Source organism: Herpailurus yagouaroundi, unplaced genomic scaffold (assembly GCF_014898765.1).
Source record: "Herpailurus yagouaroundi ecotype Mexico unplaced genomic scaffold, PumYag 210, whole genome shotgun sequence".
NCBI lineage: Eukaryota > Metazoa > Chordata > Mammalia > Carnivora > Felidae > Herpailurus > Herpailurus yagouaroundi.
In genome coordinates, this window is record NW_024412441.1 from 15,162,540 (window position 1) to 15,176,462 (window position 13,923).

At 55.1% G+C, this 13,923-nt stretch overlaps 2 protein-coding genes across 5 annotated transcripts in view; one reads left to right on the forward strand and one right to left on the reverse strand.

Moving 5' to 3' along the window:
- The window catches only part of SIX3 (SIX homeobox 3), a 101,173-nt gene that overhangs the window by 29,481 nt on the left and 57,769 nt on the right, over nt 1-13,923 (reverse strand). The gene's annotated exons all lie outside the window — the stretch shown is intronic.
- SIX2 (SIX homeobox 2) lies at nt 7-4,077 on the forward strand. Of its 2 annotated transcripts, none has more exons than XM_040453863.1 (2): nt 7-591; nt 2,742-4,077. In XM_040453863.1, exons 1-2 carry the CDS (start codon nt 26-28, stop codon nt 3,070-3,072), a joined length of 897 nt encoding a protein of 298 aa, XP_040309797.1. In that variant the 5' UTR covers nt 7-25; the 3' UTR covers nt 3,073-4,077. The 2 variants fall into 2 exon arrangements, with proteins under 2 accessions (XP_040309797.1, XP_040309798.1); XM_040453864.1 differs by having other exon boundaries at nt 7-585.

The following is a 13,923-nucleotide window of genomic DNA, read 5'->3' on the forward strand; positions in this document are numbered from 1 at the left end:
GGCGGGCGGGGGCACAGCCGGCACCATGTCCATGCTGCCCACCTTCGGCTTCACGCAGGAGCAAGTGGCGTGCGTGTGCGAGGTGCTGCAGCAGGGCGGCAACATCGAGCGGCTGGGCCGCTTCCTGTGGTCGCTGCCCGCCTGCGAGCACCTCCACAAGAATGAAAGCGTGCTCAAAGCCAAGGCGGTGGTGGCCTTCCACCGCGGCAACTTCCGGGAGCTCTACAAGATCCTGGAGAGCCACCAGTTCTCGCCGCACAACCACGCCAAGCTGCAGCAGCTGTGGCTCAAAGCGCACTACATCGAGGCGGAGAAGCTGCGCGGCCGGCCCCTGGGCGCTGTGGGCAAATACCGCGTGCGCCGCAAGTTTCCGCTGCCGCGCTCCATCTGGGATGGCGAGGAGACCAGCTACTGCTTCAAGGAAAAGAGTCGCAGCGTGCTGCGCGAGTGGTACGCGCATAACCCCTACCCCTCACCGCGCGAGAAGCGCGAGCTGGCGGAGGCCACGGGCCTCACCACCACGCAGGTCAGCAACTGGTTTAAGAACCGGCGGCAGCGCGACCGGGCAGCCGAGGCCAAAGAAAGGTACGAGTAAGTAGAACTTCGGCGCCGGCTCCCCGGGGCTCGAGGGAGGGGGGGGTCGCCGGGCGTGTGCTCGCCCCCAGGAGAGGCCTAAGCCGGGTGCCCGGTCCCTGCCACGGCCCAGCCGCAGCCTTGTCTGACCCCGCCAGCGCTCAGGTCTTCCGGGAGACCAGGAGGTCAGAACTTTGTCCAAAGCGGGCAAAGCGATCGGGAAAGTTGTCAACTAACTCCCTGGTCGCTTGTGAACAGAGTGGAGAAGCAGCGAACTTGGGGGGCAAGGCAAGACGGTGGACCTGGACCCCGTGAAAGGGGGAGCACAGCAGGCAAGGCCTGGTGGTCTTCAGAAGGACAGAGGGGTCTAGACTCGGGACTTTCAGAGTTGCGGATTTCGGGCTGCCTGTGCGAATTTACCAGCACTTCCCCGAACTTCCTGTTGGTCTTACTCAGCTCTAGGCCAAAGTGTGATTAGGGGTCAGGACTGGGAGTGATACTTTCCTGGTGTGACCTGGATGTGCAGGGGCCTGGGCAAGAATATTACTTGTCTGGATATGGAAGTTGATAGGGAGACTGTTTTATGCCGCGTATAAAGAAGCAAGAGGAGAAGGACCGAAGTGTCCGCTGTAGGAGAGCAGAAGAGAAACGCATGCCCCTTTTCCTGCCTTGTTGGACCCAGCAGCCCTTCGCTGGCCTGCCAGGCTCTTCGCTCCTCTCCCCACAGGCCCTACCGTCTTTGCGTGGTAGGTCGGTAGGTCTGGGGTGAACTGAGAGCAACAGAAGGGCTGAGAGTTGCTTGTCCTCAAGGAAACCAGGACTTCCTGAACTAGCCTAACAGTTGACCATTAGGCCCTTGTGGCCGCCAGTCCGTGGCTCCTCTGAACCCCAAATATGGTGAGGGAAACGGGAGAGAAACCGATTGTGGGCACAAAAATCCAGCCTGCGTGTAGCCGCATAAGACACCTGGGGTCGGTGGTGCGGGGTGTGCGTAGCCCAGAGTAAGTGACTGGGGGAGGGGGGGGGCAGGGATGCTAAACAGTGGAACCAAATATCTGGAAGTGGATGGGGGGGCTTCAGGCTGACCGTGGCCTCCCAGACAATGAGGTTGGCGTATCCACAGTTGCAAGTTCTCAGCTGCCAGCCCTGTGGGAAGTTCCCTTCCAGGAAAACAGAAAGAAAAGGTCTTGGGAAGCCAGTGAAGAGAGAATCTACCCAAGATTTCAAGTCTCCAAATCTGGTTGGGGCTGTCAGTCAAAGGCAGAGCAGAAGGTGGGTTCTCCCTGCTGGGGTCCCCCCTCTATCCAGCCTGGCATGCATCCAGACTCCTGAAGAACTGGGTTCTGAGGCCAGGCCCCAGGTAAGGGTTGCAGAATCCTTCAGTTTCTGTATGGTGGACAAGTCTAGGCCAGGATTAGCAATTCCTTCCATTCTTTTCCCAAGGGCTGCGCCCCAGGCCCCAAGCTTCCAGCCTCCCAGCTGAAGTTTGCACTGTGCCACCAGGGAAAGGGAGTCCTACATCCTTAAGGCCTTGTCCTTAGGTCCGGCAAGGACAACCCTCACAAGACCTCCCAGTGTGGAGCTAGAAAGAAAGGACCCTTAGCTCCAGGAACCTGACCCTCAGCCAGATTTCCCTCAAGCAGAGAAAAGCAATGGGAGGTGAAGACCTGTGAGATTCCTAACTTCAAATGGGGGCCCTCAGCCTAGGATCTCGGGTCCCTCATTCTCCTTGCCCCACTTCTACCCAGCAAACCTTGGCTCCAGGAGCCAAGACTCTGAAAATCCGGGCATCTCCTTGTTCCCCTCTCCCCCAACCCCCCTGAGCTCTGCTCCCGGGACCCCTCTCCTCTGGGGGAAAAAAATTGTTAGCAACTCAGTGATGGGGGGGTGGGTGGGCAGAACCTACAGAGAACAGAGAAGATATTCAAGAGGTTAAGAACAGGAGAGGTGGGGAGATAGAGACGATAGAGGAAAGCACTAGAGAGAAATCGGGTTTTGAGAGATTAAGAGAACTGGCCAAAAGAACGAAAGCCCCAGGCCAGGCGGGGAAAATGATAGAAACCGAAAACACCCGCGGGCAGCGCCCGGCGGCTCTGGCTCCGGGTGACACGGCGCAGAGCGGCCTCGGTTTCCCTCCTGACCTGGCTGCTTTGCTCCTGCACTTGCAGGGAGAACAGCGAGAACGCCAACTCCAACAGCCACAACCCGCTAGCTGCGACGCTGAACGGCAGCGGCAAGTCGGTGCTAGGCAGCTCGGAGGACGAGAAAACGCCGTCGGGGACGCCAGACCACTCGTCGTCCAGCCCCGCGCTGCTGCTCAGCCCGCCGCCGCCCCCCGGGCTGCCGTCCCTGCACAGCCTGGGCCACCCTCCGGGCCCCAGCGCGGTGCCGGTGCCCGTGCCGGGCGGAGGCGGCGCGGACCCGCTGCAGCACCACCATGGCCTGCAGGACTCCATCCTCAACCCCATGTCGGCCAACCTCGTGGACCTGGGGTCCTAGAGCCCCGCCTGCCTCGACGTGCTCGCCTCGCCGGCTTGGCGCCGGGGACCTGAGAGACGGTGTCAGAGGGCGCCCTGCGGCCGGCGGGCCCCACCGGGTACTGAAAGACCCGCGCGCTGAGCGGGCAGAACCGCCGGCCCAGGCAGGGTGGATGGCTCTTTGGTTTGGCCTTTGTCCGGGATTTATTTTCAACAAGTTGCTTCGGAGGTCGTTTGGAGGCCTGGGACCCGGCCTTGAACCAGGGAAGGGAATAAATTATACACCATGCTCACACTCTCTCCCTACCTTCTCACCGCTTCCTTGCTCTTCCCTTCCCTTCCCTTCCTTGCTCTTATTTCCAGGTCCTTTTCCTTCCCTCTCTCTGGTCCTTTCCTCCTTTCCCTGCCCCTCTCTCTATATTTCTGGCTTGTCAATTCTCGCTAAGTTTCCGTTTCTCTTTTTCTCCGTTTTCCCGGTTCTCCTCTCGCCAGCCTCTCGCACTCCTGGCCCCTGGGTCCGTATCCCTCAGCTTCTCTCCTCCTGCCTGGACGTCTGTTTGCGCCCTCCTCCCCCACTGCCCTGGCCTGGAAGTAGGAGGGGGAAGAGCAGAGGAACCCGGCCTTCTCCGGAGGCCCTCCGCGGGGTTCGGCGTGTCGCAGGTGTCCGCTGTGCGCCTAGTAACTTAAGTGAAAGAGAAAGGACCACGGCGCGGCGCGGAGGCCTCTGCACGCGCCCTTGCCGCTTGCCTCTCTCTCTCTCTCTCTCTCTCTCTCTCTCTCTCTCTCTCTCTCTCTCCCCCTCCCTCCCTCTCTCTCCCCCTCCCCATGAGGCCCACCACCCTCTCCCCTCTTCCTCCCGGACTGTGGCCACAGTGCCCCCGGCAGAGTGCGCCTCCCGAGCCGCGGACTTGCCGTCTCCCTGTTACGCCCTCATGTGAATGTTCTTCGGGAAATATTTCTGCTTTTATTTTATAATAAAATTAGAAATCATAAATATATATATGGATCTATACCATGAGGCCCACGAGCCGGGAGTGCAGCAGTGTCTGATTTCCCTACAGGGACTGGACACCCTGGGGGGACCGCTCTGGGCAGCGGTGTCCCATGAGCCCCAGGAACCGGGAGCCACCTTCCCACGTACACGATGTGTATCAGCCCTCAGGTGAAGGGACTGAAAACTCGAAACCCGCGTCCCCCGCCCCCAAAGCTCACTGTCCCTCCTCTGGTCCGGAAGGCTCCCTGTAAAAGCGGGGAGGGGGTGGCCTGCTCCTCTTGGGGTCTCTTCTCCTTCCGCCAGCGGAGCAGGGCCCTCACCCTCCTTTTTCTTCATTTTGGGGATGGGAGTAAGAAAAGAGAAGCTGTTTGCCGAACAGCGCGTTGTTGGTGTGTTTGGAGACGCCAACGCTGGGGAACAAATCAGGCCACGGAGGTTTCCTTCCTTAGTGGTAGTCACAGTCCCCAGAACCTGGTGGGACGCCTTGGGCAGATTCCCTGGCCCCAAGGGCAGCCGCTGAGCCAGCCGCAAAGCCCACGTCGTGCGTGTGGACGTGGAGCAAAGGTCTCCACGCTTAGAAATCTGTCGTTTGGAAAAGGCGATGAAAGGATAGGGGAGAAGGGAGGCCCGAGGAGACTCGGGGAGGCCGGCCCGCGGGCGCATGTTCTACATCGGAGCAAGGGGGCGCCAGGGCTTGGCCGGTGAGACCGAGGGGGCGCCTCTGCGCCATGCACAGTAGTACGTGCCTCGGTAGTGGTAAATTAACCTGCAGCACCCTCTCCCTTCTTGGGGATCCAGTCCCACCTCTCCCCCCAAATTAAGCGACCCGTCTAAGCCTATCCAGGCAGATCCGAAGCATGCTGGACTCCTCCAGGAGGCAGTTGTGGCTTTTCCATCTCAAGTCGGGGCGGCTGTGATTACCGAACACGTTCCTCCTCCACTACCAGACCCCGCCACCCGGACCCCAAGGGAAACAGGGAATAAGGCGCTCTTCCGACGACGAGATCCTAGAGTGTGGCGACCTCTCTGGGGACTTTCCTTTCTGATGAAATGAGCGCTCAAGGACCCTTTCTCGCGGAGTTTCTAAGTACGGAGGATTCCTTCCCGGCCGAGACTCGCGCAGACGCGGACATCTGGGCAGGCTCACTGGGTGCGTGCGGAGGCTACACCTTGGCCTTTGCCCTGTAAGGGCCTGAAGGTCAAAGGAATCGCCAGCAGGCTAAGACTGCTTTTCAGGGCCCAGCCCCGAACCCCAAGAGGAACTCCAGCCCTGGCAGATCCTTCAGCCTCTCCTGGAGGCTCTACTCTAGGGGACAACTCAGGTCCCCTCTGGCCCTGATCTGTGCCTATAAGGTCCCCAGCGGCCTGACCTTCGCTGACTGGTGGAGTGTAGAGGCAGCTATGGCCTTGGGGACCAGAGCCATTCAAGCGACCTGAGAAGCCACCTTGAGCCAGCAGAGCTGACCCACCAGCCACCCACCCCCCTCTTACTTCTGGGAAGGGAGAAAACACCATAGCCCCTGGAGGCCGCATCACCCCTACCTGCCTCCTATTTTCCAGACTTACACTCCCAGGAAAACAGGCTTTATACAAACTTTCACAAGGACACCAACATACACACTCATTGTTCGATTCACTCGGATTGAAAGCCTGTTATGTGCCAGGCGCCGTGGAAGGCACCAGAAACACACACCCTTTCAAACAGTTGCCACACTGGGAAACACACTGACCCTGTCCTACATGTGTTCACACACACAGAGAAGCAAAAACACACACTCTCCATCCACACAAACACGTGTGCTTGGGCAAAACCAGAACACTCTCCTGCCCCGGGCATGTGAGACATGTACACAAAAGAGTCTCTCCCGCTTACATGAACTCACACACACAAATGCAAATATACACGGTGTTTCTCCCCAGTAGCACGCAAACCCACACTCACAACTGGTGCCCCTGCCAGCAGCCAGTCCTCGTCCACTGGGCCTGGGGAACCGCCTTGCAGCACAGCTTGCTTTGAAGGTCTCAGTGGCTGTCTCCCAGCGAAAATCCCTGGGGTTTGCCAGGAGCTCTCCCTGGCCGGTAGGAGGCAGCATGCCTGTCCTGGAGCTTTATTCCAGCATAGCCCCGTTATAACTTCCGTCTTTCCCTCCCCCTTGGAAAGCTAACCCCGAAAATATTTACTTAAACGGGAAACTATGCAGAAGTTCTGAAAATAAACCGGAGCAGCTACTCACCCACTGCATAAAACCTCTAACAAGCCAGTCATCCATTCCACACTCCACTAGACCCAGTGAGAGGCTGCGGCCCCCACCAGAGTGCACACTGGACATATAACTTTTGCGCCGATAATGCCAGATGAATATAACCGCTTCTCTGTTAGGCGTCCACCAAACACGGTTCCTAATGGCTTGTCACCCCTTCCCCCGAGGCAGCCGGAAGCCAAGAGTTTTGCTCAAGCGACCCTAAAGGACACAGCGCACTGGGAGGGGGAATCTCCCTCCCTTTCTGTTCCCCTGACCATGTTTGCCTTGTCTTTGTTCCCAGTGAGTTTCCATACCCATTCAAGCCTCAAAGGTGAAAACGAATGAAGGTAGAATCCAGCCCTTGTGGGCACCTGGCGGACTCACCTGCTTGGGGACACAAAGGTCGAGCGCAGAGGGGAGAGGGGGTAGGAGCCGGGGTATTGCTATGCCTCCAGGGTAGTCTCCTCTCACCCCGAACTCAGCAGCCCACACCCGGACTCGGACTCGGGCCTTGCCCCCACCCTGTTGTTCCCACCCCCAAAGCATGTCTTGATGGTGTGCCACACAAGAAAACGTTAAACAGAGCCAGGGAGATCTGAGGAGGGAACACGGGGCTCTCTAGTCCTGGGTTTTCCATAGTCCTCTAGTTCTCGTAGGAAACACCATTTTGGCGCCTGAGAAAGCAGGGACCAGCCAAGTGGGGCCGCGGGAGTCAGGACGCAAGGAATTTGCCTCCACCACTCCACAGGTCCCCACCTCTGGCCAGGGTACCATTGGGGTTCCAGGAGATGTGTGGATGTTTTTGTGTTGGGGGGCAAGTGGAGAAGGATGGAGGAGGGCCTGAGCTCTTGACAGAGTCCCCTCTTTTTTTCGTGTTGCCCATCCCAACATTCAAGCTTCCGTACCCTCCGTGCTCAAAGCTGCCTAGGGCATCTGGAAAGGGCGTGAGGATGTACAGGGGAAATGTGAGAAGTTCCGAGAGAGTGTGTAGGCGCGATAGGGTGAAAAAACTCATAGATGGGGTGCGGACTGTGTGTCCTGGGAGAGTGGCTGTTGTCATGTACATAGGTGGGCGGGTGAACCAGTGCGTGCCCAGAGCTCTCCCGGGAGCCAGCAAATTCAGGCTATGCCTTGGCGTTCCCCACTTGCAAGAGAAGGTGCCCGGGGCTGGAGAAGGACCAGCCTCTCCTCTCGAGATGCCAGAACGCAATAGGGCGGGCACAGGTTAGTCCTGATTCCTGAAGCCAACGCTGACCGTGGCGGGGTGGGCCAGGAAGGAAGGAGGATCTCAGTGTCGATGCTGCCAGGGGCAGGGCAGTGGAGCCTGAGCCCAAGAAAGATCTCCAATCCTGGTGTCAGGGTCAAGGTCTTGAGCTCCACCTGGCAGGAGTCTCTTTTCGAAACTCCGTGAGCCCGTGTGACTGGAACTCAGGAATGGCTTCTTCCGAGGTTGCGGGGTAGAATCGGAGGGCGGAGGGTCAGATTGTCCTACAATGGGGTGGGTTTTACAGTTTCCCCACAATCTCAGCCTCAGGGCTGCTCCCCCACCCAGCAGATGCCTGCACCTGGCCGCTCAGCTGTGGAGAGAGTCTAAGAAACACGCTGTGGATGTGCCTGAAGAAAGCCACCCTCGCCAGGCTCGACAGGCGTCCCTAACTGCCCCAAAGTCTCCCTTTCTTGGAGGACCCTTAAACCCAACAGGCTGGCACAAAGGTGGACACGGAGCGGAGCCCCTCTTTAGGATGCTAGTAGCCCTGGCTCTTGCCAAGGATGAGTGCACAGCTACCAGCAGCCCAGCCCACCCGGAGAGCCTACAGCCTCCGCACTAGCTGAGCAGTGTGCACCCGAGGGGCTCTGGCGGCCTGCAGGGAGGAATCCCGTCGCTCCTTCTGCCCCCAGGCTTCCTCAGTCCCACCAGCGCGCTGGGTGCCAGGCCCTGCGGGGCCGGCTTTCCGGGCCAGTAGCCTTCGCTCTGCTCAGGGGCCTGAGGGCAGGGCAGCCGCGGACCGCGAAGCTGGACAGCCCTGTTCCTCCGGCCCTTTCAGCCGCCGGTCAGGCAGAAGGCAGAGGCCTGGGAGCCTGGACCTTTGGGACACGCCGCGGGCGACAAAACCATCCACAACTGTGCCTTCCTCAGTAGCCATCCTGGTGCAGGGGCTCCACCTCTGCCCGTCCAGGGCACCCAGGCCCGACCGGCTCACATCCGGGCTTCTATGGCCTGGGAGTCAGACCAGAGCCGCCTGAGGTCCTATAGAGAGAGTGACAGATCAGACAGGAAGGCAAGAGCAGCAGCGGGATGATCCTTGCAGATCTGCCGGCCCTCCATCCCTTCCTTCGGGGCTTTCCCAAGGGCCTATGTCGCTCTCCGGCCAGGCGCTCTCCCTAGTTCGAAAGATCATCGCCGGCAGAACTACCTAGGTAACTTGCCCTGGGCCGTGGAGACAGACGCAGGTCTACGGTGACTCGGTGGTCTCCAGAGTCGCAGGTCATTATTGCCGTTTCTTGAACGCTTACTACGCGTCAGGCACTTTACACACCAGCTATCTGTTTAATTCTCACAACGGCCACACAAAGAAGCTATTATGACTGGTGGATGAAACTGAGACGCCGTGTTCGGGAACTTGCCCAGAGTCGCGCACGTTACAGCGGCGGGGCTGGGCATCTGAGCCTGCTCTCCGCGAGTCTGCAGCGCACGGTCTTCCCAGGGCAGAGGCTGCAGGCGAGCGCGGGGCCGGGGCGGCCGAGGCGGGCTCAAATGACTCCCGCGGGGATCCGGGCAGTGCCAGGGCGCGGCGAAAATCTCCGACAAGGACCGGTGCCGGACCCCGCCGCGGAGCGCGCCGCTTCACTCGGGTGAGAGAGTTCATCTCCGCAAAAATTCGCGTGTACTCAGTTGCCTCGCTTGCCCTCTACTTACGTAGGCAGGGCGCACTGCATACCACGGAGGGAGTGGTGCAGGTTACTCCAGAGTAAAAATGGAACCTTGGACGCTACGATCAGCCTGCTGCTACTTCCCTCTTCGTCCTCCCGAGACTTTGGCCTCGTCTCTGCCATTCCGCTTGGGAAGATGAAGCCCTCTGGGGGACCCTGAGGGCTGAGACAGGGGTCTTGGGTGGGACGCCCTCCTCTTTCCCTATCCCCCACTGGTTCCGCGCTGCGGGCAGAGCTCTCCCTGGAGGGGGGCCGGGATGCGTATTAAGGCGTCATTTCATTAACATGGATTTACCGCAGGGATGCGAAGCGGTCGGAAATGGACGGAGAACCCAGACCCTGCTCTGGGATGGAGAAGCCAAAGAGCGGAACTTACCACGCCCATCCCGACCTGCCCCCAAATTAGGCCCACGGAAGCCCCCATCCCCTTCTGCGTCCGCAGAGATGTTGATTCCACCTGAGCTAGGTGATTCTGTCAGTTTCAAGATAGGGCATATGAAATACCCTATTGTTGTGAGGCCCTGGAAAGCCACCCAGAGACACCTGAAGAGGGGAGTTCACCGGTCCAAGCCCAGGGAAGTGAGCCAGCGCGGAGAGCCTGGGGCGTAGCCTAACAAAGGAGGCCAACCCGGAAGTGGGAGTCACTTCTCCCTTTTCCTCCAGACGGAAGAGCGCAGTAGGGTGGGGTAGGGGGCTGAGGGGATTAGAAAAGGTGACCCTGAGTGGTTTCTAAAAGGGAAATAGTCTAGGATTCCTAGCATGTATGCGGTACTCTGCAGGGCGTTAGTGGTTTCACCAACTGCCTACCGTTTAATATGCACAATTACATAGGGTAGGCGGAAAAGTAATTCTTATTCCCATTAGACAGATGAGGACGCAAAACTAAGGAAGGTGTTCTGTGTGGCTTTCCTGGCGTCCCAGGGTTGGTAGAGGCTCTTTCCTCTACACTCCATTGTTGAGGTGACCTGTCTAGTTTGGGGGAAATAGCAGGTGCCCAACCAGCCCAAAGAGTAAAGATTATTCCCTGGGGGTTGGGGGAAGGATGCAGAGAGATATCAGCCATCCTGGATTATGGAGATCTACATGCTGCTACAGACTCCAAGCAAGAGTTCTTCAAAATCAGAACAACCTATCTCTGCAATCACTAAAAGGAATACCTGAAACAGGCCTCTGCGGAAAAGATGCTTACATACATGAGGAGACTGAGAAAGTGAGCAGCGCTGAGAACTAGAGCTTTGCTTTCTCATTGGGCTCAGGACCTTTCAGTTAAGGCTCCCAGCAAATGAGTTGGCAGATAATGTTACATAGGAAGAAATGAGGAGGGGGGTTAGAGACAAAACATACGTAAAGACAAGACGTACAGGCACGAGACTGTGGCTCAGTCGGCTAAGCGTGGGACTCTTGCTTTCAAGTCAGATCATGATTTCACGGTTTGTGGGCTCCAGCCTGGGGTTGGGCTCTGTGGTGACAGCAAGGAGCCTGCTTGTGAATCTCTCTCTTCCTCTCTCTCTGTCCCTCCCCCACTCACGTGCTCTCGCTCTTTCTCTCAAAATAAATAAATAAACTAAAAACAAAAAACAAAAAAGGACAAGACTTCAGGGAAAGGACAAAAGTCCAGAATGGCTGGAGCCAGAGCACAGTCTCAGGGGTTACGCAGGGCAGCCGGCAGTGCCTCTGTCCCTAATGAGCAGGAACCAGGAGGGCACAAGGAGGCACACACAGGTAGTGCCACATCACCCGGAAGCAGCTGGGATGTGTTGGGCACCAGACTTGAGACCAGAAAAGACCGAAAATCCCACCATACCTGAAAGCTGTGTCAACAAAAGTCTGCCTGACGCCCAAAATCTACTGAACACGGGTAGCTGTGCCCCCAGATAGATCTGAGACAAACAGCAGGACAAAAGACTGTATTATGTGTGTGTGTAACTAATACATTCAAAACATGAACTTGTTTCTCACCCACATAACAGTCCGATGGGCTGTTTCTGGACAGCACATGGCTTCCCGTGAGGTGATTCATAGACCCAAGCTTCCTCATCAGCTGGCTCCACCCTCACCTAGAACCTCACAGTCCTTTGCATTCTGTTGCTGGAGGGGTTAGGAGCACGGAGGAGAGGCACCGGAGGTGGGGGCTGGGGTCAGGTTTGGAGTGCGGGCATCACTTCCACTCATATTCCATTGGTTGGAACAACGCGACCAACCCAACTGCACGAGAAACCGGGGAACGGAGCTACCTGTGTGACCAGAAAGAAATCCAAGGAAAAAGATTTACTGGGTCTGTATGAAGAGTTAGTCAATCCTCAGTGATTTTAGAACAGAGAAATCTGTGTTCTGTAAATCTTTCTTTTTCTAAGAACTTGTACATATTATTATTGTTGTATTTACTATTATGAGTTTTTTTTTTTGTCTTGCTTATCTCAGCTTTTCTTTTTTTTTTCTTTTTTTAAAGTTTTTTTAATGTTTATTTTTTTGGGGGGAGAGAGAGAGAGAGACAGAGCATGAGCTGGGGACGGGCAGAGAGAGAGATGGAAACACACAATGTGAAGCAGGCTTTAGGCTCTGAGCTGTCAGCACATAGCCGGATGTGGGGCTCGAACCCGTGAACTGTGAGATCATGACATAAGTCGAAGTTGGACGCTTGACTGACTGAGCCACCCAGATGCCCCTCAGCTTTTCTGTAGTGAAGAAAACAGGTGGATGCCATGAAGATACCACTCCCACATTATAGACCACAGGTCAGTTCACTTCTCTGGGACTTGGTTTCCTCATCTGTTGCACAGTGAATTAATTAGGGTAAGGTTCGGTTGGACGTGATTAAAAAAAGCAAATATAAGTGGCTTAAGCATAATGGAAGATTATTTCTCTCACACATCAACATCCAGGTGGGCAATCTAGGACTGGTGCAAGTCAAACCCCTCCTACTTTGTTGCTTCACCGTGCGTGACCCCAAATTCATGCCCAAGATGGCAGCAGTATAAAGGAAGGAATGAAGAAGACGGTACAAGCCATATGCCCACTGTCTCTTAAGAAAGATTGCTAGAAGTGCTATACGGCATCAATTTGGCCATAACCTAGTTACATGATCACACTGCACTGCCAGGAAAGATATGAAATGTAGATTCTATTTGGAACAACCATGTGCAACAAAAATGTGGCGATTCTATGGCTGAGGAAGAATGGGAGAATAGATATTAAGGGACACCGCATCTGAACTCACAGGGGATTGGACATGGTAATCTCCAAGGTCCCTTACTGAGGTTCTGTGTTTCTATAACAGCAGTAACAAGCAAAACAAAACAAAACAAAACAAAACAAAACAAAACAAAACACACAGCAAAGTATAAGCAAAAAAGTTGTTAAAAAAAACTAAAAAAATTTGTTATCAAAAACTCGTAACTAATTCATTTTGATTTTTTTAACGTTTATTTTTGAGAGAGACAGAGTGTGAGCAGGGAAGGGGCAGAGAGAGAGAGGGAGATACAGGATCCAAAGCAGGCTCCAGGCTCTGAGCTGCAAGCACAGAGCTGGACGTGGCGCCTGAACCTACGAGCTGTGAGATCATGACCTGAGCCAAAATCGGATGCTCAACCGACTGAGCCATCAGGCGCCCTGTGACTAATTCATTTTAAAGTTAAAACTCACACCAATAACCGTTATCTCCATCCCCTCTCCCCACAAATATATAATGTGGTTTCTGAATTTTATTGACTGAATTTCTTACAATGGGCCATTTATTTTTTATGTTTATTTATTTTGGCAGAGAGAGAGAGAGAGAGAGACAGCTCATGTGGGAAAGAAGCAAAGAGAGACTCCCAGGTAGGCTCCACCCTGTCAGAGCAGATCTCAACATGGGGCTTGATCTCACAAACTGTGAGATCATGACCTGAGCCAAAATTGAGGGTCTGATACGTAACCGACTAAGCCATCTAGGTGCTCTTATAATGGGCCATTTAAAATTATTTCCCCATGCATTCATATCGAGATGCTTTCTGGGAGTGTGGAAAAACACTGGGACATCTCTAACCTCTTCCACTACTAATAGGATACTGGGGGTTGCAAAAACATATCTCTAACCATGTAGTAAAAGAAATACTTCACTCCTTCCTTCATTTATTTATCCATTCACTCATTCATCTATCCCAATTCAGTAAATATTTCCTGAGTACCCCTATATGCTGAGTGTTACATGTAGGGATATAAATAGTGTTTTTACCTATCTTCACTAATAACAGAACTACAGCCGGACATATGACTGACCAACTACATGACGTTTCTCAGCCTTTTTTGTTAGGTTTGGCCTTGTGACCAGGTTCTCCCCAAAGGGATGTAAATAGATATGATATGGGCCACTTGTAGGGCTGGCTGGCTTGTAAAATCTCCCACATGTTCTTCCCCGTTCCTCCTTCCACACACTAGAATGACAATACCTAGAGTCACCTTGGAAGTCATGTACCGAAGATGGCAGTTACCACTAGCCTTGGTCCCTAAGTAGCTACGTGGAGTAGAGCACTGCGCGCGCGCTCACACACACACACACACACACACACACATACACGTGCCCTAATTTGGAGCAAATGCCTTGGATTAAATAAGAGATAAATAAGTGTGTGTGTGTGTGTGTGTGTGTGTGTGTGTGTGTGTGTGTGTTTGAGCCAACACGGTATCTATTTGTTACAGCATGTTAGTCTAACTCAGTTCTAGAGCA

Bases quoted from the DNA above. Each gene is read 5' to 3' on its own strand.
- SIX2 (XM_040453863.1), top strand. From the start codon at position 26: ATGTCCATGCTGCCCACCTTCGGCTTCACGCAGGAGCAAGTGGCGTGC. The intron at 592-2,741 runs GTAAGTAGAACT...CTGCACTTGCAG, and splicing joins GAGGCCAAAGAAAGGTACGA to GGAGAACAGCGAGAACGCCA.